General features: G+C 45.3%; 1 protein-coding gene across 1 annotated transcript; it reads right to left on the bottom strand.

Annotated features, from left to right (window-relative positions):
• Positions 1–2,199: 2,199 nt before the first annotated feature.
• On the bottom strand, positions 2,200–24,310 carry SLC19A2 (solute carrier family 19 member 2). Its single transcript, XM_080823972.1, has 6 exons — positions 22,995–24,310; positions 15,989–16,576; positions 9,027–9,249; positions 7,146–7,338; positions 6,640–6,781; positions 2,200–4,228 (listed from the first exon to the last, which is right to left on the bottom strand). Exons 1-6 carry the CDS (start codon positions 24,108–24,110, stop codon positions 4,100–4,102), a joined length of 2,391 nt encoding a protein of 796 aa, XP_080680098.1. The 5' UTR covers positions 24,111–24,310; the 3' UTR covers positions 2,200–4,099.
• Between the last annotated feature and the right edge of the window lie 495 nt (positions 24,311–24,805).

The raw sequence follows: 24,805 nt of genomic DNA, 5'->3' as shown, positions 1-24,805 counted from the left end.
TAAATAAATAAATAAAATCTTTAAAAAAATAAAAATAAGGGAGAAAGTGTTTTTTTTTTTAATTTATTTATTTGACGGACAGAGATCACAAGTAGGCAGAGAGGCAGGCAGAGAGAGAGGGGGAAGCAGGCTCCCCGCCAAGCAGAGAGCCCGATGTGGGGCTCGATCCCAGGACCCTAGGATCATGACCTGAGCCGAAGGCAGAGGCTTTAACCCACTGAGCCACCCAGGTGCCCCAAGGGGAGAAAGTGTTTAAAAGCCTGCCATTGTTTTCATTTTGATTGAAATATTTTTTAAAAGTTCCCTTTGGTGAAATTTTGAGATTCATAGCTACAAGTTAATTGTAAATAGAAGGATTAAGGAATTGATTTCTCAGCCCCCTACTCTGTCTCCAATGTGACAGGTGCTTTCATACATGTTCTTTCATTTCTTTTTTTTTTTTTTTTAAGATTTTATTCATTTATTTTTCAGGGAGAGAGCTAGCACAGCAGGGGAACGGCCAACAGTAGAAGCAGACTCCCCACTGAGCAGGGAGCCCTATGTGGGCCTGGATCCCGGGACACTGGGATCATAACCTGAGCCCAAGGCAGACACTTAACGACTGAACCACCCAGGAGCCCCATGTTCTTTCATTTCTTCACAGCAATCCTGTCAGGTTGCTGCTACCCCCACTAACCCATAAAGAAGCTATTTTCCCAGTGACACGGTAGAGCCTTGAGGGGCAAACCTCGCATTCTGAACTCCCTTCCATCGTATCAGCACTACTTATGGAAAAAGAACTACTACAAGATCCTTTTCCAGAACCAAAGGAGATCATGTTCACAAATGCCTTTTCCAAACTAGAACGTGTTACTACTCAAAGGTAAGGTATTAATTATAAGGAGGATGTCATAAGTGGAACACATAGGTATCCAATCTCTATCATTTAGAGCACAAAATGCCTTGAATAAACCCTCCGGTGGAACGGAGGTCATCAAGAGGCACTTTAATCTTAACCGCTCAGGTGCATGTCCTTTTAAAAAAGTAACGGCAGCAGTGCCTGAGTGGTGCAGTCAGGCGAGGGTCGGACTCTTGGTTTTGGCTCAGGTCATGATCTCAGGGTCCTAGGATCAAGCCCCAAGTCACGCTCCTGCTTCTTTGTCTCCCTTTCTGCCCCACTGTCCACTCTCACTTTCTCTCTAAAATAAATAAATAAATAAATAAATGAATCTTTAAAAAAGTAATGACAGGGCACCTGCATGGCTCAGTCAGTTGGGCGTCTGCCTTCAGCAGTATCCCCGGACTCTTGGTTCGAGCCCCTCATCAGATCTCTGCTAGGCGGGAGCCTGCTTCTCCCTCTCCCTCTGCCTACAGCCCGCCTTGCTTGTGTTCGTGCTCTCTCTGGAAATAAATAAAAAAATCTTTAAAAAAAGTAATGACATTTAGCTATTTATACTGGCAGGTACTGAATCTGTTACATATCCTTTATGTAATTTAATATTCATACAGCACTAGCATGTGTTGTACAACAAAAGGTAAAAATAAGACATGGACCCTGCTCAGACGGCTTACAATCTGAAAGGCATTAAGATACAGGGGATATAATTACAGGAACAGAGAATTTTAAAAATGTTTTTGGTTTAAAAAATGAGTCTTCGGTGATAATGAAACAGGTTTTAGAATGCGATATTAAAGGGAAGGTACACCTTTGTATATGTGAGAAACAAGGGATTTGGTTTCTGGGACATAATGAACAAGTGATTCTCAGCTGAAGGCAAGAAGATGCTTCCTTTCACAATATTTTGGGCTGGAACAAAGTGGCTATGAAGTTTCAAAACAAGATGGCACCTTGAGCCCTTGATTTGAGAGTCTCTTTTATTTGTAAAATTCAGTTAACATTGAAGGGAAGGTGGGTCTTTTTGGTTTCTAAAAAGAAGAACGCTTTAAAGAGAGATGAAGACCAAGAAGAATAAGCAGTGTGGTGCGGTGCTAAAAATAACAGGGAAAACAATAGAAAATAATGGGGAAGAGTCAAAGGCAAGGATCACAAAACAATGGGAAGAATTCACAGGATGAGAAGACTAAACAGAAAGGTCAGGTGAGGGAAGACTTAGTATGAAATTGACCGTAGGAGGAATTATTAAAAGGTTTAAATATGTAACCCAAAGCTCCTACTGAAGCAATAAACAAATTTAAAATAATTGTGATTAAAAGGAAAAATATAATGTAAAATATTTATTCAATAAAAATAATTTTATAATCTATACAGAATTGAATAAAAAGTACAACAAATTATTTTCACTTCTTTGCAAAATTGCATACAGTACAACTTGCAAATTGGGCTCAGCATTCTGTAAATATGGCCACATACCAGAATATGAACTTACTATCATCTTAAATAAGTAAAGGCTCCAGCTGGGTACCACAAACCTTGAATTAAAGTCCAGGGAAACACTGCTTTGGTAACATGAATAATTTGATTGTACCACAGTCCGTTTTATTAAAAAACATTAAATAAAATCCCTGGAACACCACTTTTCTACGTGTTTCGGAATAAACAACTCCCTCTGTAGCAAAACAAAAGATACAATATAAAATCAGAGGCTGTCCTTTTATGACATCACTTCCCCTTACCTTACTTAGTGTTCTGCTCTTGCCCTTGATCAGAAAGGAAAGTGAATGGAAAATGGCCTATATTTATCTTCTTTCATCTACTTCTAGAGTTCCCACTTATACCAAATGACTATGTCAACTTTGGAATCTTGATACTATTATTCACACTGCTTACCTGTGTTATTCTAAATAAGTTAACCAAGGTTATTTTTCAAGATAAGGCAACAAAGTTGGCTATAAAACGGCTTTCATGTCTCACATACACTAGCATCCCCTCGGTTTACTAGTTACAGAATTCAATGCATACATAATAACATTTTTCCGAGTACCTTGGAAATGAAATCACTAGCAATTTTTTATTTTCAGATATTCCAAGATGATCCACCCTTAGAAACAAAGGCAGATTTAATGTACAAAATGCAGGAATCAAGTCTATCCTGGTTCCTGTCCCATTGAAATAATTAAAAAGAGGCTCAGTTTGTGAAAAGGCCTTACAATGATCCAACATATCTAACTCCTGATGACATCTCTATCTTGGGTAAGAAGGACAAATAACATAAAAGCTATAAATAGGGATGAAGATATTTTAAAAAGGACTTTTCACTTTATTTTAGAAATAAAAGGGAATGTGAATACAAAATGGGCTACGTGTACCTTTAGCCCATACTAACTTTTCATCACTGAATTAAAAGTCCTTCATACCAAAGACCAAAATACAGGCAAACATACCATAAGTTTTCTGATTAGGTCTCTTCATTTCAATGATTAGCAGGCCTCAAAACTTGCCTTATTTTCTAACTAAATGAGCTTCTCTGGGAAGCATACGAGTAACGCAAAAGTGTATTTCTAAAGACAACCCACACAAATACAAAATTGTCAAGATGGAAACAGAACATTCATACAATGAATTTTTTAAAATAAAATTAGAAATGACACACATTCCTAATATGACAGAACACCAAACCAGAGCAAATATTGCCAGTGGTAAGAACAACTTTCATGTGTAGAAACACAAATGCACATGAGTAACAGAAATAAGAATTAAGCTGAACCGAGGCAGGTGCTGTTGGAACCTATTTCTATTCTGACCTGTAATATCCTATGGCCCTGGGGAAGCCCCGTCCCACCAGGCCACGCCTCTGGCTGATCAAATAGAGAGAAGTAACTTGACCTACCAAACACCAAACTCACTCGCTATACCAAGTACAAATGCCATGTGCTTGCTTGAATGCTCTTATTACTTGGTTTTCAAAATCAAGTTCATTTCTGAATCAGAAGAAAGTAATCCTTATATTAGCTTTCATAAATAATCCACGAGATAAATTTCACCCCTGGCTCCTCTAAACAGTATTGTCACTCTAGGAATGCAAGGTCTAGTCAGTTGGCTGCTTTGAAGCCTTAAAAAGCACATTCATAAATATACATCTACATATTAAAACATTAAATACACCCAGGCACAGTTGCTGTGCAGATTTTTTGCTATAAGAAGCAGCTTATCAGCAGTGTATTATGATGTGGTTACTTGAGAACTTAATTCTGCATCTTCTTGCTTTCTGTATTTCTTCATAATATTAACTGTACCATTAGCCAGGAAAACCACAGCGATGAGTGCAAAATACCCAGCGTAGATCAGGAACTAAAGGAGATGGGGAAAGAAGTCATGTAGAGAATTATCAATTAGACGATGAGAGGTTTTATTTTATATTCGTGAACATAGCCTGTAATTAAAAGTATATTCAGTTTCTCCATAAGCCTTCACAAAACCCTGTGTGCTCACACAACCTGCCAGGCTCTGCCAAAAAAAATGAGGCAGTAGAGCATGGTGGGACTGAAGATCTGTCGGCCTCGGTGCGGCTCCCGACTCCATGCCTTCCTAGCTATGTGACCCTGACTGAAACACTTCATCTCTGAGCCTTGACTTCACTTACAAAATGGAACTCACAATATTCCCCATTTTACAGGGTTGCTGGGAAGGGATGAGATCACGCGTGTGTTCATTAGCACACACCACTCAGGCTGTTAACACTACTGTTTTCTTTTCTTTTCTTTTTTTTACTGTTTTCTATTTGTGTTGCTGTAGTTGTTACAAAAGAATCACGGTCTCTACCCTCAAGCTCGTAGGTAGAGAGCGGCGAGCAGGCCAAATTCTGAAGACAAAGCACTTCTGTTCTTCCCCAGAGGAGGGCAGTAGAAAGTCGGCTACATTCCGTTACTGGATCACTTTCCACTTTTCATATGGATCGTCTCCAGGCTCACATTTCTTTTTTTTAATTTTTTATTTCTTTTCACTGTAACAGTATTCATTGTTTTTTCACCACACCCAGTGCTCCATGCCATACGTGCCCTCCCTAATACCCACCACCTGGCTCCCCCAACCTCCCACCCCCCGCCCCTTCAAAACCCTCAGGTTGTTTTTCAGAGTCCATAGTCTCTCGTGGTTCACCTCCCCTTCCAATTTCCCTCAACTCCCTTCTCCTCTCCATCTCCCCTTGTCCTCTATATTATTTGTTATGCTCCACAAATAAGTGAAACCATATGATGACTGACTCTCTCTGCTTGACTTACTTCACTCAGCATAATCTCTTCCAGTCCTGTCCATATTGCTACAAAAGTTGGGTATTCATCCTTTCTGATGGAGGCATAATACTCCCAGGCTAACATTTTAATGTGACTATATAGTTTATCAACAGCTTCATCATCATCATCATCATCATCATCATCTTCAAAGAATTTATGAAACAACCATCCGCTGGCTCTAGAGCGCAATACGGGTGCCACTCTAAGTCTTCGAGCCAGGTTCTTTAAAATTTGGATACATTTTCCTATAGGAAACCTGTTGATTAATTACGGCAGTTAAGAGTTCAGCACAACCTACACAATTCGAGATTCCACCCACTATTTCTATCGCAGGATGACAAGCACTTAGTTTCTCTCCTACCCTCCATTCTAAATCTAAGCACCAAACCCTTGAGAGGTCTTCTCAAGGTTTTCACTGCCGGTGGTAATTGGGGAACACAGAGAAAGTAGTGAGCTCCCACTCCTCTGCCCCCCCCCTTTTCTGAGGCAGCATGATCCAGGGAGGGATGATCAGGCTTTAGAGTCAGAAGCTGGTTTAAATTCCAGCTTTGCCACACTATTATCGACCACGAGACCTTAAGCAACACTTTACGTTACATAACCTCTCACAGACTTGTTCTCTTGATGCCCAAGCCTGACAACAACCCTGTATAACTCTAAAGGACCACGTGGCCCATGAAAGCCCTCAGTGCGCATCAGCTACTATGATGATCATTTCTGTTCGAGCTCTTGGGGAAAAAAAAAGTGAAGGACTGCTAACACGGTGGGCCTTTGTATAGTAAGAACACTAGTACCTCAGTATGGAAGGAGTCATCCAGGCTGGGATGGCGGGGATGGCGGGGATGGGGGCAGGGGAGGCACTTTTTGATTCAACTGCCCCTTTTGCCAGAGTACAGAGCAAGGCCCACCTACAACTCACAACACACGAAGGCATATGCGACTATACGCTTCCTGAATGAATGCAAGGACCCACAGTCTCTGGGCGTGTGTGCAGCTGTTTCCTCGATGGGTCACTTGTTAAGAATCTTCATGCTACTCATCAATGGCAAGGCGCTACCTTGGTATTTGGGTGAGTGGTACTTCGGATAAAGGAGGAAGGAGACATAAAGAACTGTGAGATGAAGCAGGGCATCTCAAACACCAGAGGCAGAGTTCCATGCACCGAGCTAAAAATGGAGGGACATACTGGATGAGGCAGCGGAAAAGCTTGGCCTGGAAGGAACCAGCATTACTTCTTGGCTCTACCACGCTGTTAAGTTACACTCAGAAATGTTCTAGGTCCTCATCAAAACCATGATGGTCCCAACAGCCTCGAGGGAGAAAAGAACTAAGGATGGGGTTGACTAAAGGAAGGAGAGAACACTTCCACTTCTCCCATCTGTCTCTACTGTTTGAATTTGCTTTCATCCAGCTCCACTTTGTCACCCTAATCCAGTGACAGCACCTTGAGTGTTGAAACAGAAATCTTACCTGAGTGGTAATGTCTAAGCCAAGGCCACTGGAATCCACCACGATGAGAGTGAGCAGTGTCTGCAGGGCCAGAGCAATGAAGGTGTTCACACCAAACACAAGGGCATAGCGCTCCATGCTGAGGTTAGCAGCAATCTGAAAACTTAAAAAACCAACCCACAAAAGAAGGATGAATAGGTAAGAATCACTTCCGAGGTAGTTAGAATTTTCACTTCAATTATAAAGAGGAGCCCCTCCTTTCTACTGTCCTTTCCCCTCCCAACCAGGTGAAAAGCCCGTTGCTGCTAAGTGGTGTAAACCTCATGCAAACATCAGAACGGAGCAGGAATACACCAACAAGGCAATCAACGAACCTCACCTAAGTGCTTCCTCAGGAGACAAACATGCAATACAATGCTTCCTCCTGTTTGCCGCTTTTAACTAGAAATTTTCATTTGTTTGTAAAGAAACCAAGAGTTTATACTGTCACAAGTTTTCCAAATGCTTCTTTGACTCCAAATACATACGTTGCTATGGTGATGAGTAACATGTAGATGATTCTGAAGATGACATAGGACGTGTAGCAAACCCAGATGTTGTGCACCGTATCCATGACGTACACGGAGGCAGCAATCAGCAGGGAAAACAGAGACAGCATCATCTCCCCCCACGTAGACCAGGATATTTTCATGTAACCCACTGCAAACACGGCAACGGCACCTGCAAAACCAAACAGAAAACCCACCTATTTATTTTGCTAAACAAATGCTCTTTTAATGAATTAAAAATTCAGCTTAGATTATTAAATTTTAAAACCTTGCAACTTATAGGGGAGCTCAAGGGGCACCTGGGTGGCTCCGTGGGTTAAAGCCTCTGCCTTTGGCTCAGGTCATGATCCCAGGGTCCTGGGATCGAGCCCCGCATGGGGCTCTCTGCTCAGCAAGGAGCCTGTTTCCCTTCCTCTCTCTCTCTCTGCCTACTTGTGATCTCTGTCAAATAAATAACTAAATAAATCCTTTTAATAAATAAATAAATAAATAGGGGAGCTCAAGATTAGGGAGGTCCTTGAAAGTGAGGCAGAGAATTTTGGACTCGATGGAATAAATACCATGGAGCCACTGAGAGACAAGGAGAGACTGAATGAGAGTGTGTACAGAAATATACAGAAATATTTTTGTACAGAAATACAGAAATCATGGGGTGTCTTCTAAACACCTTAAGAAGTCAGCCAACATGGGTGCCTGGGTGGCTCAGTTGGTTAAGCATCTGCCTCTGGCTCAGGTCATGATCCCAGGGTCCTAGGATCAAGTCCCACATAAGGCTCCCTGCTCAGTGGGGAGCCTGCTTCTCCCTCTGCCTCTCTCTCTGCCTCTCATGAATAAATAAATAAATAAAATCTTTTAAAAAATAAAATAAAATGGGAATGTAATACCCATTTATTAAAAAAAAACCCAAAAAAACCAAAAACAAAAAACGACTGCCTTCAGCTCAGGTCATGATCCTGGGGTCCCGGGTTGGAGCCCCACATCAGGCTTCCTGCTCAGCGGGGAGCCTGCTTCTCCCTCTGGCCTTTCCCCTCTCATTCTCTCTCTCAAATTAATTAATTAATTGGTTAATTAATTTAAAAAAAAAGAAGTAAGTCAAAAAATTATAAAGGGGCGATAGAATATAATGGTCAAGGACACGGGCTCTGAATTCAAATCCTAACTTTACTACTTACCACCTACCTGATCTTGGGCAACCTGTTTCCCTAACTATAAAATAGGGATAATAACCGCACCTATCTCAGACACTTTGTGAGGAATGAGTGAATATACATAAGTCCTAAGAATAGCAATTGTTGCATATTAACACTTAACATTAGTTATTGTCATAAACTTCTATATATTGTTTCAAAGTTTCATGTCAAGTAGCAAAAGCATCTAATAACTACAGAGATAATGGAAACCCGAAGAAGAAAATTTTGAAAATCATTCCATTAGGCTTCCCTAAAGGATATAAAGAATTGAAGTTTGTTAATCATGCTGATTCATGACTTGAACACTGCTAAATTTCTTCGTAAATTACAAAATCAAAACTCAAAATAAAGAAATCATTCCTTGGGGATGCCTGAGTGGCTCAGTCGGTTAAGCATCTGCCTTCAGCTCCGGTCATGATCCTAGGGTTCTGGGATCGAGTACCACATCGGGTTTCCTGCTCAGAGGGGAGACTAGAGCTTCTCCCTCTCCCTCCTGCTCCCTCTGCTCATGCACTCTCTGTGTCAAATAAATAATTTTTTTTTTTAAAGAAAGAAAGAAAAAAGAAAAGAGATCATTCCTTGGGGTCACTTTGAATTTAGGAGGGGAGAGGAAATCTGATTATGGTTGACCTCATCACCTGAGGGGGAACTACCCACCCGCCCTCCTTACCCAGGAGGGTGGACGCGGCCTCCACGCCCCCGTTGTAGATAGCAGCGCTGCGAGAGGGCATCACTTGCTCCCACAGGCCCTGTGTGTAGTTCACCACTTGGAAATAGCCGCAGGTGGAGAGGGCCCACCACACAGACCAGCAGAGCAGTGGCCGAGAGGAGTAACACATCAGGAAGTCATTCCACAGGACCTTAAGGACGAGGAGACGGTCTGGCTGGGGTTCCTACACAGGAAAAGGGAAGAAAGCTCAAACACTAGGAAGGCAACCACAGGAAACAACTGTTATGGACTTCCTTTTCTATTTGACATTTTCCTTTTTCCTGATGAAAACCAACTGGTTGGTTATTTTTGTGCATACAAACAGTACAGAGGTGTACCTCATTTTATTGTGCTTCCCTTTACCGTACTTTGCAAATAGGTTTTTAACTACTGGAAGGTTTATGGCAACCCTGTCTCGAGCAAGTCTATCAGAGCCAGGTTTCCCATGGTATTTGTCACTTTGTGTCACATTTTGGTAATTCTCACAGTATTTCAAACTTTTTCATTATATTTTTTTATGGTGGTCTGTGTCAGTGACCTTTGATGTTACTACTGTCCTTGTTTTGGGCTGCCATGAATTGTACCGATTGAAGACAGCCAACTTCATCAGTAAATGTTGTATGTGTTCTGACTGCCCCACTGACCTGCCATTTTCCCCCTATTTCCCTCTCCTCAGGTGTCCCATTCCCTGAGGCACAGGAACATGGAGGTTAGGTCAATTAATAACCCTACAACCACCTCTAACAGCAACTTCTGTAATTTTTTTTTATTTCCTTTGTCTAGAATGTTCTTCATTATTTTTCTATTCAAATCTTATCTGTCTCCCAAAGTCTACCTCTAATACCAGGTCTTTCGGCAAAGGAGAACCTCTAGATGTAAACAGAACCTCTGCGTAGGTGTAGCTGGGTGTTTGCAAGGCCAAGTTACAATACCACTCATTTCTCAGCCCTGTTGTGCACAGAGGGAGACTAGTCTGTAGCCAAAACAACAGTTAGGATGGAAATTTCCAAGCCTAAGTTTGCTTCTTTTATTAAATGTTTTTGAAGGACACAATCCCAATACTAACTCTTGCTATGAACAACAAACACTTTCATGATGAAAAGGAGCCTATCATTATCTCCTTAGCTGTTGATATTCCGTTATCCAAAACACAGTAAAAACATACAGAGTGAGCCTTAACTGATGGGAACAAATAATGTACATTTGTTTTTAGGAAAACAAAACAAAACAAAATATGGATCAAGGAAGCATAGGTGCTGTTAAGGCAGGTTTACAATTGCGCAACAGTGAAGTTCTAGCCAAACATAAAAAGCTTCTAGGACTCTCTCTCCTGCTCTGGCCTGTTGTGCACTTATTCTGCTCCAAGAGTCATTCTTGCCTTAGCCTGGTAGCTTACTGAGCTCTCATTACTAAACCAGAAAGTAGGGCATTAACAACTGTTAAGAGTTGACCTGTCTTTGGCTACTGTTTCAGGGAAGATGACACTTCTCTCAAGTTCAAGGGCATTAAGCTGTAACAGGGAAGGGTGCAACCACGTAGGGCTACACGCTCCCTCCCTTCCATCCCAGCTCAGTTATATCCACTGACTGGGATCTGACTGGAGATATCCAGAGGGAATGGTACGTGACCATAAGGAGAGAAGAAGGTCGAAAGGCAGACTATGCCCTTCACATAAGACTCTCTACCATTCTGGCTTTGTCCTTGGGGCCAGCCTGGACGGAAAGGGGGACTACTGTCCCAACACAAACCGCCCACCAGTCTCTGTCACCATTTCAATTTCATTTCCTTAGATTCTGAAAGCAAAATATTTTGGTATGAGAAGACAAGGAAGATAAGGATCACATACCATGGAGCAAAAAAACCCATACAGTTATAAAACTACATGTAGGCTGTAATTTCATGTATTATAAAATGTATACCTACGAATACATACTTATGTATATATGAAAAGAGATGTTTATTAAGGTCACTCAACTATTAATAGTGGTAATCTACTATTGTTGATGATGATTCAGACTTTTTTTTAATGTAGTTTTCTTTTACTGTTTAATTAAAAAATGAAGTGTGAATCTTTATAAAATCAGACTTTTTCCTACTAAGATGATATATTAACTATATATTGTATCCACGGTGACTCATGAAATTAAGTAAATAACGGCTATTTTCTCCCTAAAATGTGAGGAAAATCTCAGTGGAATGAGAACCAAGCAATGTTTCACAGCTATCTATGCCTACTCACACCATCCCTAAATCTAGTTTCAGATGCCACTTAAAGAAAGGTTCTGACGTGGTCTTAAAAGAAAAACAAAAAAACCTGGAGAAATTATTTCTCTCCACCAAGGAATAGGGGTCTTTAGTACAGTGGTTTTTGAAGTTAGCTGGATCTAGGTTTGAATTTTGACCATGCTACTTTCTTTGTGCCTTTGGGTAAGTTATCTGATGTAAGCTTTCGTTCCCTCAACTGTACAAGGGGGGGCATTGATTCCCACATCACAGAGTTTTCATAAGGATTAAATGAGCTAATGAAGCTAAGATTTCTAACACAGTATCCAGTACCCAGGTCAAAACAAATGGGAGATGAGGCGATAATGACAGTAAGGAAAAAACAACAGGAGTACCCCTGCCTACACGCAGATGGAAAAAATTTCTAAATCTTGGGCTTTTTACTATAAAATGGAAATGAATATTTACTTCAACAGGCTTTTGAAAGAACTCAATGGGTGTTACTCAGTATGCAGCAAGTGCTCAATAAATGCTGGTTACCTTTGTACTCTATCATGGCTCACTGAGACAATCAACAAATATTTACAAGCACTCACACTGCATGTTTGGTGATGGTCTAGATTCTGGGAATACAGCAGAGAAGTCCCTGCCCTCGTTGAGCTGACATTTTGGTTAAGGGAGACAGACGATAAACACACACATGAGAGAGCTTACAGTAGGAATGATACTATGAAGAAAGGGTGGCAAGGGACTGTGGTAGAGAAAAGGAAGGCTGGTGAGAGTGTTGAAAGGCTTTCTGAAAAGCTCATGCCTGAGCGGATACCTGAGTGACACAAAGGAACCAGCCATGAAAATCAGAATGAAGGGCAGTCCTGACTGAGACCTTCTGGACTGAAGTTCTAAAGTGGGAATAAGCTTGATGTGTTTCGGCCAGTGCCACGTGAGATAAGGCCAGATTACAGGGGAATTCCCAGGCCACAGTATGAGTTTTGGATTTTCTTCTACACACAACAGGAAAATATATAGGGGCGGGGGTAGGATAAGTAGGGTTTATTGCCTAAACAGTGAAGATTTAAGTCAAGGGCTGGTGACTGCAATTAAACCACTTCTATGACACTATGTGTTCCTAACTATAGAGGAGACTGGACAGGAAAGGAAAAGGCATTCGTGTGATGCCTGGGAATCTGAAGAAAAATTTACTTTCAGATCAATCAGCTCATCAAACTCAGCATTCCAGAGCTAAGGAAAGTTCAGGGATCATCTGGTTTCTACAGTTAAGAGTTAAGAGTAGCCTCAGTTGGGGCGCCTGGGTGGCTCAGTGGGTTGAGCCGCTGCCTTCGGCTCGGGTCGTGATCTCAGGGTCCTGGGATCGAGTCCCGCATCGGGCTCTCTGCTCAGCGGGGAGCCTGCTTCCCCCCCCCGCCACCCCGTGCCTGCCTCTCTGTCTACTTGTGATCTCTCTCTGTCAAATAAATAAATAAAATCTTAAAAAAAAAAAAAAAAGAGTAGCCTCAGTTAAAGAATTAGTAGTGGAATTAGTACCGGGTTCTGGAGACACCTTTCATAAGGTTCAGAAAACCAGGGGGAACCAATTCAAACTGAAAGGTTATCTGCAGCCCCACAACAACTATCTACAGTGAAGGCACGAGGCTATTCTTGATTACTCAGGTATAATGATAAAGACAATAGAAATGGAACCATAGGGTGTCTGGGTGGCTCAGTGGGTTAAGCCTCTCCCTTCCGCTCAGGTTATGATCTCAGGGCCCAGGGATTGAGCCCCGCTCGGGCTCTCTGCTCAGCGGGGAGCCTGCTTTTCCCTCTGCCACTCTGCCTACTTGTGGCCTGTCAAATAAATAAGTAGAATCTTTAAAAAGAAAAAAAAAGAAATGGAACCATATACTGATTACCTACTAGGAATACTTATTTGACAGCCCTACTTTGCCTCTGAATTTAATACACGAAATAACTCTGTAAGGCAGATAAAAGAAGAAGTAAAGAAACAAAGTCTCAAAGAATTTAGTAACTTGCCCAAGATCACCCTGCTGGTAAGTACTAGAATCTCGGTTTGACCATGTTCAAAATCCACTATGGTGTGCTGCTAGAAATTATATAAAGTACAAAGTGGAAACATTAATGTTTCATAGAGCTCAACACACACATACACAAAAGAATGCTTACTCATCATAAAGGGTATCAGTCTACAAATAAAAGTATGGGTGTGTTAACAGATATCCTCCCAGTAACCATGTGTCAGGCCCTGTGCTAAAGAAGGGGCTTAATTTACATCATTTCCAACGGATGAGCGATTTAAAGTACATCAGGTCTGACGCTAGGCCGAGCACAGAAGGAATCCCGTTTCCTATTTAGGAAAGAGAATCCCTGGCTGTGCTGGAGTGTCCACAGCAAGAGGCTCGTTGTGAAAAGAGCTCACAGATACTGGAGGGTAACTGGTGGACGGGGCTGTCACTTTAACTTCCACTTCGTTTTCCCTTTCCATCAAGTCAAGATCAAACCATCCAGCCACCTACCTACTCTTCTTTACCATATTTACCACAATTATGATTTACACAGTTCAGTTGTGGGCTCTATCAACTTAAAATGGCACTGCGGTCCCCAGCATCCATATTCTGACTTCTTCAAGCCTGTCAAGAGAAACAGCACTATTTTCGCCCTGTACAGCTGCCAAGCAGCCCCAACAGCCTGTTCCGTGCCAGGAGCACAGCCAAGGATACGAAGGAACTGACTTGCATCTAACTTTTACCACACTAGACCCGACAGGATGGTTCTGACCACATCGTGAAAGACCTTACAGCATAACGTACAGATCAAAGTGGATCTCATACATTCTCTTTAATGATGTTACAGAGTCTATCAGTGCGATTCTGCACACGTCGCTCATCTCTGTTCCCATCCCTATCTCTAAAACGAGAGGGTTGATGACATCTAAAGTCCCTTGTAACTTGCAGATACTCTGACCGTGCTATGGCCTGTGGTCAGAATCACTTTCAACTCTAAATTTCACAATTCTTCAGCATATCAAGTACTGACATTTTGCATGTGTATAAACAACAAATGTCAAGTTGGTCTAGGACAGAGTTTTTAAAATGTGGGTTATAACTCATTAAAACGCAATAAAATCAATGCAGTGGGCAGTGATCTGCATTGTAAAAAAATGAAATGAATGAAACAAATAAGACACTATATATTACATTTAAATTAAAAAACTAAAAATAAAACTGAAGTTATTATCAAATAAATGAATTGAATGGAATATATCAAACTATTGCACAGTAAAACCTTTGCTTCAGTTATATATAAAAAACATACACACCTATGGGCAGAACTTGTTTCTATGTAAGATGTGTTTCTTACTCATGCTCAAAATGGTTTAAAACTTCCTGGTCTATATAAATCTTCAGAAGTATGGCCAATGTTAATATTGAAGATATACGTAGAGGTATTGTGCAAATGTATATACATATTAATTTTAGCTACAGCCATTTCAACACATTTGAAACAATTTAAAAGGGGTCCTTATTCTTTTTTTCTACTCCATAAGATCAGGTGATTTTAACTCTTTCCCTCTCCATCAACTCTTTGTTGGCTTGCTAACACCACTTAACAAACTATGAAGGAATCAGCACTGCATTCTTACTTTATCCAGGTATGACTGATGCTGCCCGCAGGTGCCCGAGGAATAAAAGTGAGTTTCATGACCAGAGTCACCTAGGCTCAAGCTCTTTGGGAGGATAACCTAAGTCGCAACTAGTAACGATAAGTAAAGAATAGGGGTAGGCATCAGAGAGTAATTAGATGCCACATGGAAACAATTTGAGTTAACTCCAGGTGGGGAGCCGAAAACCACTCATGTGGATACTCTACTCTCATTCAGACTACAAGGCTTATGGACCCACACAGTAAGAAGGTTAACAGGTTATTTCCAAACACGTCCCATGAAAGCTAAGACTAATTCAGTATCACTGGAATGAACCTTGCCCCTCACAGAGTATAACCTGCTGGAAAGATAAGAAGCTTTTATAAAGAAGGGTGAATGAATGCAGGAAGCAATTAGTACTCCTGCCTAGCCAGAACGTAGGGATGGATTATTCCGATGCCATACCTAAGAGACAATTTCACAGTCACGCTTTTAATTGTATTCCATCATCATCTTAGATTTTCCTCTTGTGATTGTCTTCCTCTGCGCTATTCATTACTACCCCCCTCTGGGAAAGTGTCACTTGAAAATACAGATATCACTTCCAGCACTGAAGAGGAAGTTAAGCTCCCAACCTTAAATACTTCGGATTTCAATTCAGAACTGAAGTCAATATTCATCATTTATTGGAATCATTTCATCTATTCATTTAGCAAAATTTTCTGAATGCTTTCTTTATAGACCAAGTACTGGGGATAGAGGTGAAGAAGACACAGCTCCTGCTGTGGCATCTTAAGACACCTCTGACACAAGCAGTGTCATGCTGTGCAGTCTGACTTTGGAGGTCACTCACTCCAGGATAAAACACATTCGTCATCCCTAATATAAATCAACCTTATCTTTAGTCAGTGGATGAATGAACCACTGGACCAATTCAGGATAAAAACCTGAATCCAGATGAATACGAAGTCTAGCAAGAGGAGGTTTCCTGTCTGTTCTGTCACCACTGCTCCACCAACCACAAGACATTTAAGGCTAAACTTACCAGCTCCTCCATATTTAGGGGGATTTTTGACTCAAGGTCCTCCCACCCAGGAAGGTGGTTAGAAGCTGAGGTGTTGGTTACAATGCCGCCATTTTGTGCCTTGATGCCATTCATCCGCTGGCAAGTGGAAGGAACATGGTGAAAGAAAAGGCTCTTCTGTGGCATAGGCAGAAACCAGGCCACAGCAAAAGCCACAGAAACACAGGTAAGAGAGATGACATTCAGACTGAACAGGGACCAGCCTGCCACGGAGACAAGGATTTGCCCCAGGACAGAGCCCACAGTAAAGCCCACCAAGGTGGCACTCCGACAGTAACTTGTGACTTTCTGGTACATGTTCAGGTCTACCACACTGTAGATATAAGAGTAATAGGCAATTTCAGTGGCTGTGGCGATGCCATAGAAGAATTCCAAGAACTGAATGGCCAGCAGTCCCTGGGCGTAGAGCAGCATGAACCATGTAACAATAAGGCTGAGTCCCTGCAGCAGAACAACAGGCTTGTAACGGAGGTAGTCTGTGGCGAGGAACACTGGAAACAGCAGCACCAGGTAAGAGTAAGTCCATACTGGATAAATTTCATTGAAGACCTGATAGAAAAAGGAAATTAAAAAACCCATTAGTGGTATCAATGGACCTGGAATATTCATCACAAACATACCTCTAATAAATCATCTTTATCAACCAAAGAAACCTCAACAATTCTGGTAATTGTTTGGAATATAATTCCCCGTTTTTACCCCATCATCTTTCTCTTAAAGTCCTCCCCCTTCATCAAGGCCTGGTTCGAAGCCATCCTGGTCTGGGCCAACTTTGCTGTAGCTGACAGTGTTCGCGGCGTCCTTGGAGCTCCCCTGACATCCCTTCGTGTGTGCCAATCCCCCCAGTTCCCACCCAGCACTGCTTCCTACCCATGGTTGCACATCTCCTAAGGAGTTTTAAAAAATGTGCATGCTTTGCCAACAACGTCCCAGGAGATTTTTGTCTGAGCCAGAGCTGAGGACCATGGCTTTAGAGGGCGGACTCCTGAGAGCTGACTCGCTGGCCAATGCTGACCTGCAACCCCTAGCAACCAAAGTGCTGCGTGGACTGTACTTGGCTCAGTAACTGTTTTGGAAACAGGTAAGTGTTTGGGAACAGTCATCGATTCTTCCTTCTAGCCCCAGAATAGGGAGCCCTGACGCTACTGTTTGATTAGGTTTCTTGGATTTTAAGTTTCATTGCTTTGAGGGAACAGGTAAAGAGGATAGTTCTGTCCTAGTCTTGACCGAACAATTATCTGTGGATGATAGGATTATAGGCAACTTCGATGTCCTTCTTTCTGGCTTGTCTATAATATGAAAAGGACAGAAGTTTTGTTTTCTCTTTAATGGATTTTAAAATCGGAATAAAGTAGAAATAATCTCTAAAATCTCTGAAAAATCTCTTATTTTTTCTAAAATAAAAAATCTCTAAAATAATCTCTAAAATCTTCCACCATACAGACTCCCCTGGGATTTCACCCCCATCATTTGCTGTGTGATTATCCGCAAGTTTTTTGTTTAGTTCCCTTTAGCCTTCGTCTCCACTACCAGTTTAAGAGGCATAAACCCTACATCACAGGGCTGCTTGTTGCAAGGATTAAAGGACAGGATAGATACATGCAAATCACTCATTCCCTCTACTCAGAGGTCAAGATTGAGAACTGAAGCTGAAAGAGACCCTCTGGGACAGTATGAATGAAGTAATTCAGCTGACCTGCCATCCCCATTCTTCCAGGATCCATCACTGTAGGAGACCCTCCCTTCTTTTATTCCTACCCACGTCTAGCAAGGTCCTGGGGACGTATGTAAGTCGGTTTTTTAAATGATCATTTCAAAGTCTAGATCACTGGCCCAGATCTTTAAGTACTTGGTGAAAGGCAGCCTGGGTTACAGGCTAACTACTTTGCCATGGAGCAATCTAACTCTAGACTCTGACAATCTAAGGCCAAGGGCAACTTTCTTTTTAACTCTCATGTAGGCTTCAGTTCACCCAAATGTAAAACGGGCTTGTCAGGGTCGGGGTTTAGAGGAATAATCCGGTAAACAGTTATTGTACAATCTTTTTTTTTTTTTTAAAAGATTTTATTTATTTATTTGACAGACAGAGATCACAAGTAGGCAGAGCGGCAGGCAGAGAGAGAGGAGGAAGCAGGCTCTCTGCTGAGCAGAGATCCCGATGTGGGGCTCGATCCCAGGACCCTGGAATCATGACCTGAGCTGAAGGCAGAGGCTTTAACCCACTGAGCCACCCAGGTGCCCCTATTGTAAATCTTTTGCCAGTGCAGAGCATAACTACAAAAGTAGAACATAATCTAAAATATAGTCCAGACTTGGTTTCTGTTTTTGACTGGCCAGATATCAAAGATAATTTGTCTACCAGTCTCGCCTTCATGAATTTTAGCCCAATTTGTATTTGTATAAATCATTTAGCAATCTCCACTGGATCAGGGAATTTCTTGCTCCTGAGTATGGGTATGAAAAGAATAATTGAGAACTGTAGAAATGATTGTTATTTAAAAATGTGTAAATTTTAGCAACTGAGGTCAGGCACCATCACGACCTAGGACACCTCAACAGAAAACCAAAGGGGACAGGGTACCTTTGAGATAGAAGCCGAGACTACACAGCGGTGTTCCATTAACAACTCCCCACTCTTTCTTTTTGCCTCTGGTTTTACAGATAGTCTCCTCTAGTTCTCTTAAGTGTGAAACTGCCTCCTCTGACTCCACTCGTTTCTTCACCTTCGCATTTTCCCCAACCTGTTTTTCCCAACACTACACTCCAAACCATTAGCCATCAAGCCTTTGCTTTAGAAAGAATCTCCGTCACTTCCTTCAGTACCCCACGTTCTCTTGTTCCCAACACTCCCTTCAGGACTTTGACTTCTTCACTCCCGCAATATTGTCTGTACGTACGCATGTTCTATACGTTTCGATAACGGCTGTCCCCAAATGATTAACAGCTAGGTTTTCATTATAAAAAACTCATCCTTTAAATTATCAACTTCATGTGCTTATATTTATGAGACTCATTCTACTCCTAACAGAAAACCACAATTAAGGTAACAAAGATGAGGAACAGGAACCTGGCCAGACCTGCAATGCCTGGAATAAAATTAAAGGTGGGTGGGGGTGGGGAAGAGATGAGTTCTCTAAATTAAAAACCTGACTTTTCTCTGTCAAATAAATAAATAAAATCTTAAAAAAAAAAAAACCACACCTGACTTTTCTCTTATGAGAGAGAAGTCACCCCAAGATGAATGTCCCTTTCACGATGTTATCATTATAATAGCAAAGGTCTACTGACTTACCACCCAATATGCGAATCACCTTACCTACCTCACTGCATTTAATCCAAAAAACAACCCTAAGAGGTAAACGCTTTCATTACCTCTGTTTTACGAACGGAGGAAACTTGGCCTTACAAAAGGGTTAAGCAAGTTATCCCAAGTTCTCACAGCTAGCACTGGCAGAGGGAGGATCGGAACCTTGATACTCTGATTCTACCACAAGAAAATGCCTCATTTCTTCAATCAGAAAACTGTTGTTGATCATCTGCTATGTTCCGGGGCTACTTCTAGTGCCCGCAGCAGCTTTTTCAACCCGTAAGAAGGTGCCTTTATAGGGCATTCCTGAAGAGATAAAGACCACACGATCTCCGGAGCTTAGCCAATGGATCTCCAAAAGAAGATCCAATCTTTTTCAAATGCCACCACGGACAAACTGTTACACCAAAATATGTTTCTCCAGCAGATACTTTTAATCCTAAAGGGAAACCTCCCACAAGACAAAATGTGCAAATTACAGACTTATTGTCCATACTCTGGACAATACCCACTTATCTCAGCTAAAATCTGCCATGTGAGCAAAGGGAACTGATTTTATCGAAAAGGTGCCTTTTACCATTCTTTGGATCAGAGCTTGTTTGTGCTTTCTTCTGAGATACAAAAGTCAAGAGAAAACATGTTCATTTCAAGCTCTAATTAGGATTCAGACTTTATTTTAGAATCCAGTTTCAATTAAACAACTAGTTAATGAGCTCTTATTTGCACAACACTTTAAGCTGTGTGGATTACAAAAATTAAAATAAAGTCTTAGCTCTTCAGGAGTTCTGAACCTAATGAGCCATATATATTCATATGTTATTGATAGGAAGATAGGAAATACGGGGCTACTTCTTTGAGGTGGCCCTTGAAGGAGGACAAAGGTAGGGGTTAACAGAAAGATATCAACAGAGAGGTATGAGAAGCTTATTCCAAGCAAGAGATCACAACTTTGAGTACAGACTGGTAGGTGAGAGACTGTGGATATGCTGGATTTATGACGAGAAGATTGATGTGGATGGCAAGTAGGCATGTGGAGGAAGAAGGCAAGGAGAAGAAAGATGTAGTGAGAAATAAGGCTGTTAAGGAGGTTAAGAGCCAAATTCTGTAGGACTCTGAATATCAGACAGAATAGGTAGAAAGTTGTTTGGTTTTTTTTTAAATCAAAGAAAGGTAGTGAATGTCTGTCAAATCACATGCTAAAAAAGATGAAAGAATAAAAAACTGTTGGAGATATAAAGCTCTATTTTATTAAATGTTTGGCTTCATCTATCAGAACACAATCCATTTTTAATGTGTTTAAATCTTAGAAAGTATGTGTGTGGGGGCAGTGCTGGGTGGCTCAGTATGCTAAGCATCTGCTTCTGCTCAGGTCATAATCCCAGGGGTCCTGGGATCCAGCCCCACACTGGGCTCCCTGTTCAGTGGGGAGCCTGCTTCTCCCTCTGCCCACCAACCCCCACTTATGCCCTCCCTCTCTCAAACAAGTAAATAAAATCTTAAAAAAAAACACACACACCTTAAAAATGGTACCTGGAACAGGTAATAATTTTTTCCTGAAATCTAGAAAAAAATCCTTTGAGGGTGCAAAGATAGAGGAAATTCCGTCCTCCTTTTCCTTCTTCTGCCTTTAGACTCGGTTAACAATAGCTCCATTTAAGATGATCTACGTAGGCCCTTCTAAAGTCTTACAAGTAAATACACACTTAACACAAACAGCACTGACCATGACCTGACATTCACTTTGCCTGAAAATCATTTTATTAACTGTCCACTGGTGAAAGCAAGCATTAGGCCAGGAAGGAGAACAAGCTGTTCTATTTATTTCTGTTTTTAGATATTTTAGAAACCCAGAGTTCCCAAGAAGGTGGACAGAGCCATACTGTGCCTGAACACCAGTATCAGCCAAGGTCCAAGGTCCTCCTAGACAAACGACCTCCTTTCTAGACCACTGGATTTCTTTTCAAACTCTGCCCTCATCCTCCTCCTCTTGCAGTAACAGAAATCGTGCTATGTGTTTGTTACATAATCAGCCAATATTTACGGGGTCTAGCACCCTTGTTCCATTCCAATGCCACTGAAGGTGAACGAAGCTAGAAAGCTCTCTGATTGGACAGGGCACATGATGACACATGACAACTCCCCGGCCCAGGGCATGTGACAAAACAGATCAGCTTTCAAGCAGCAACAGCGGGAGCACGTTTCTCCCCAAGCGCCCCCCTCTCTGGCCAGGTTCCCGCCCCGTGCGGGTCACATGGCCGTTCCCATCAGCAGCTCAAGGATCACTGCTGCTTCGGTGACTGCACCGCAGGAGCAAGTGCTTGTCTCGGAGTCACTCTCTCGTATTCTCTGCGGTAACTTTCTTGTAAAATCGCTCGTTCCCGGGGGTAAAATGCAACCAGTGTTAAAACTCGGACAGGAATGAGTACCTGGGGCAGTCCTCTGTGGGGGGGTCCTTCGGACTGAGAAATGGAAGACCTTGAACTGGGTGAAAAACAATGCCACCTGCTGGAGTCGGACAACGCAAGACCAAGCGGAGTCGTCAGTCTAGGAGTGCACGGTGACCTTCCCCTCCCCTGAGTGTCCTTGAAAGTGGACGTGGGCAAAGCGACAACAAGGGGGACTGGGAGTCACTGCATCGTGCTCTGACCCGCTTGCAGGGACAGTGCGCAGCTGCCCCGCGGGGCGATAACTAACCGGAAGGAGACTGAGTTTATGGGGGAGGGGCGTGCACGCCCCCCGCCCCCGCCCCCGCGGCGCTCTGGCAGGGCGCGGTGACCTCGGCTTTCCCGCCGCGGCCGAGGCGCAAAACCAACCCCGCGCAGCCCGTCCACCACGCAGGAAGGAAACTAGTACTGTCCACGGCGTGATGCCATCTCGGCGTCCGCCTGTGCCCCGAGAGGTAGGCACGGGGGTCAGCAAGTCCGTGAACCAAGCCGCACCCCGTCCGTAATCCAAGCAAGTTAAGGGGTAGATGTGTTCGTTGTTCTGTTCGGTCCTTAATGTGAGGACATCCGGCCCGTGGAGTAGACAAAGCACGGTACGGGGAGAAGACGCAGCCGCGCGGGGATACGATTCTTTCAAAAACCACGGGTTCGGGGGCGCCCGAGGGGCTCAGCTGCGGGGCGTCTGCCCTCGGCTCAGCTCGTGGTCCCAGGGTCCCAGGGTCCCAGGATCGAGCCCCGCATCGGGCTCCCTGCTCGGCGGGAAGTCTGCTTCTCCCTGTCCCACCCCCTGCGTGTGCTCCCTCTCTCGCTGTCTCTCTCCGTCCAATAAATAAGTAAAATCTTAAAATTTTTTTAAGCAAAGAACGGTTCCTCGCACCTGGCTGCCTACTTTCAGTGGAGAACCAGATACTAACTCGCCCGAGCCCCAAGGACAACGCGCCGCGCCCCCTCCCGCCGCCCGCGGGAACTGCAGGCCGGCCCGAGCGCCCGCGCCGCGGCCTCCACACGCCGCCTCAAGCCCACGCGCCGGGCCCCGCCGCGCCCCAGCCCCGCGCGCCGCACACGCTGCCAGGCCCGGCCGCCGGCGGGAAAGCGCACCGAGCCGCCCCGGCTGCGGAAGGCAGCGCCCCTGCGCAGAAGGCGCCCGGCGCTCCTCCTCCCGCGGACGGCGTCCCCGCCGCCCGCCGCCCGCCGCCCGCCGCCCGCCCGCGCCTACCTCCCTCTCCGTCAGGTTCTTGTCGGGCCCCAGCAGGTAGGGCGTCAGGAAGGGCTCGGACGGCCGGAGGTTGGCGAAGAAGCCGTAGGCGCACAGCAGCGCGGTGGGCAGGAACCAGCCCCCGCGGGGCACGCGGGCCGAGCGCAGGAGCGCGGTGGCCGCCGCCGCCCGCCGGGACCCCGGGCCGGGCACATCCATTCGCCGTGCGGAGGCCGCGGACCCGGCCCGGCGCCTGTGCGCGCCCGCTCGTCCTCCGCCCGCCGCAGGGAGGCTCTGGCTCTGGCTCTGGCGCTGCCGCGGCGCGGAACGCTGCAGTCGCGAGCGGCGCCCTTCGCGGCGGAGCCAGGTCGCGCTCCGCCAGACGCCGCCTCCCCGGCAGCCCTCCAGTCCCCCCGCCGCCGCCGCCTCACATGCTACCGCCCGAGCGCCGACGCGAGACCCGCCCCCCGCCACCGCCCCCGGACGCGCAGCCAATCGCAGCGGACGCCTAGAATCTGGCTTCTCTCCCATTGGTCGCGGTCTGCGAAACGCGAGGCGCGGGCTAGCGCGGGTCGGCTGACGTGCGCCGACCTGCGGGGCTCGGCGTGAAGCTGTGGAGCACCGGGCTGGGCAGCCGCGCTGGGCAGCCGCGCTGGGCGGGGCCGTGCGCATCGGTCCCGCGGAGGCCGGGGCCGTGCGCACCGGTGAGGCGGAGGACCGGGGCGCACGCCGGCGGGCCACTCGCCGTTCCTGCCTGAGGACCTGCCGCCGCCCTCCCCCGCCCGAAGAGAAGGTGCTGTTCCACGCGCGCGCTCTCCCCCGCTCCGTCAGCGTCCCTCCGGGGACTGTCCACACCCCGCGCGCGAGGCCGGGCGGCCAGGGCCCCGCCGAGCTGGAGCCGGGGGCGCGGGAACGCCAGAGCCTTCGGCCCGCAGCCGTCGCGTTTTCGGTCGCGTTCGTCCGCGGAGCCGGGCGTGAGCTCCGGGGGCTTCCCCGAGCCCGCGGCGGGACGGGCGCGCGCAGCCGAGCCCCGGGCTTGAGCTCGCGGCGAGCCTCCCGCGGCCGGTTTCGGGGGAGCGGCCGGAGCCGGAGCCTGCGGTGGGCGGCGAGGTGGGGGCGCCGAGTCGCCGCGGCCATCGGGACGCAGCGGCGTCTTTCCTGAGAGCAAGGTGGCAGGGGCACCGCGTGGCGAGCGGCCTCCCCGCCCCCAGAGCCTGCCGTGCCCGACGAGCGCCGCTCCGGCCGGTCACCGACTCCGGCGGTCACTGCGCTGCAGGCCGGGCTGCGCCGCGGAAGGCAGGTTTCCCTGTGGTGCTGGCAAAGTCGTCGGCTCGCTCTTTCTTTTAAAAGATTTTATTTATTTATTTGACAGAGAGATCACGTGGGGGTGGGGGTGGGGGAAGCAGGCTCCCCGCTGAGCAGAGAGCCCAACGCGGGGCTCGATCCCAGGCCCCCGGATCACGACCTGAGCCGAAGGTGGAGGCCCAACCCTCGGGGCCCCCCTAGCGCCCCAAGTCGCGGGCTCTGTCGACGCTCCCAGAGCACGTGTTTGAACTCTGTTTTGCTTTGTTACCACACGTCTGGCTCAGTTTTCCTCCTGGGGTGGCGAGTGACATTTCTGGCGGGCGCAGTCCCCCGCCGCAGGTAAGGGAGAGGTTTGTTTCCGAGGCTGCTCAAGTGCGGGCGCCAGCATATGAGCTGATTGATCTGAAGCAAGGCAGTCGTTGGCGCTTACACCTGCCCGTGGGCCTCAGCGTGTGATCCAGAAACCCGAGGGCTCCTTGGGACCTTTTTGGGTTCCAGGAGGTCAAACTACTTTCCTAACAGTGTAA

The sequence above is a fragment of the Martes martes genome (assembly GCF_963455335.1).
Source record: "Martes martes genome assembly, chromosome: 15".
Taxonomy (NCBI): domain Eukaryota; kingdom Metazoa; phylum Chordata; class Mammalia; order Carnivora; family Mustelidae; genus Martes; species Martes martes.
This window is presented reverse-complemented; position numbering and strand designations above follow the sequence as displayed.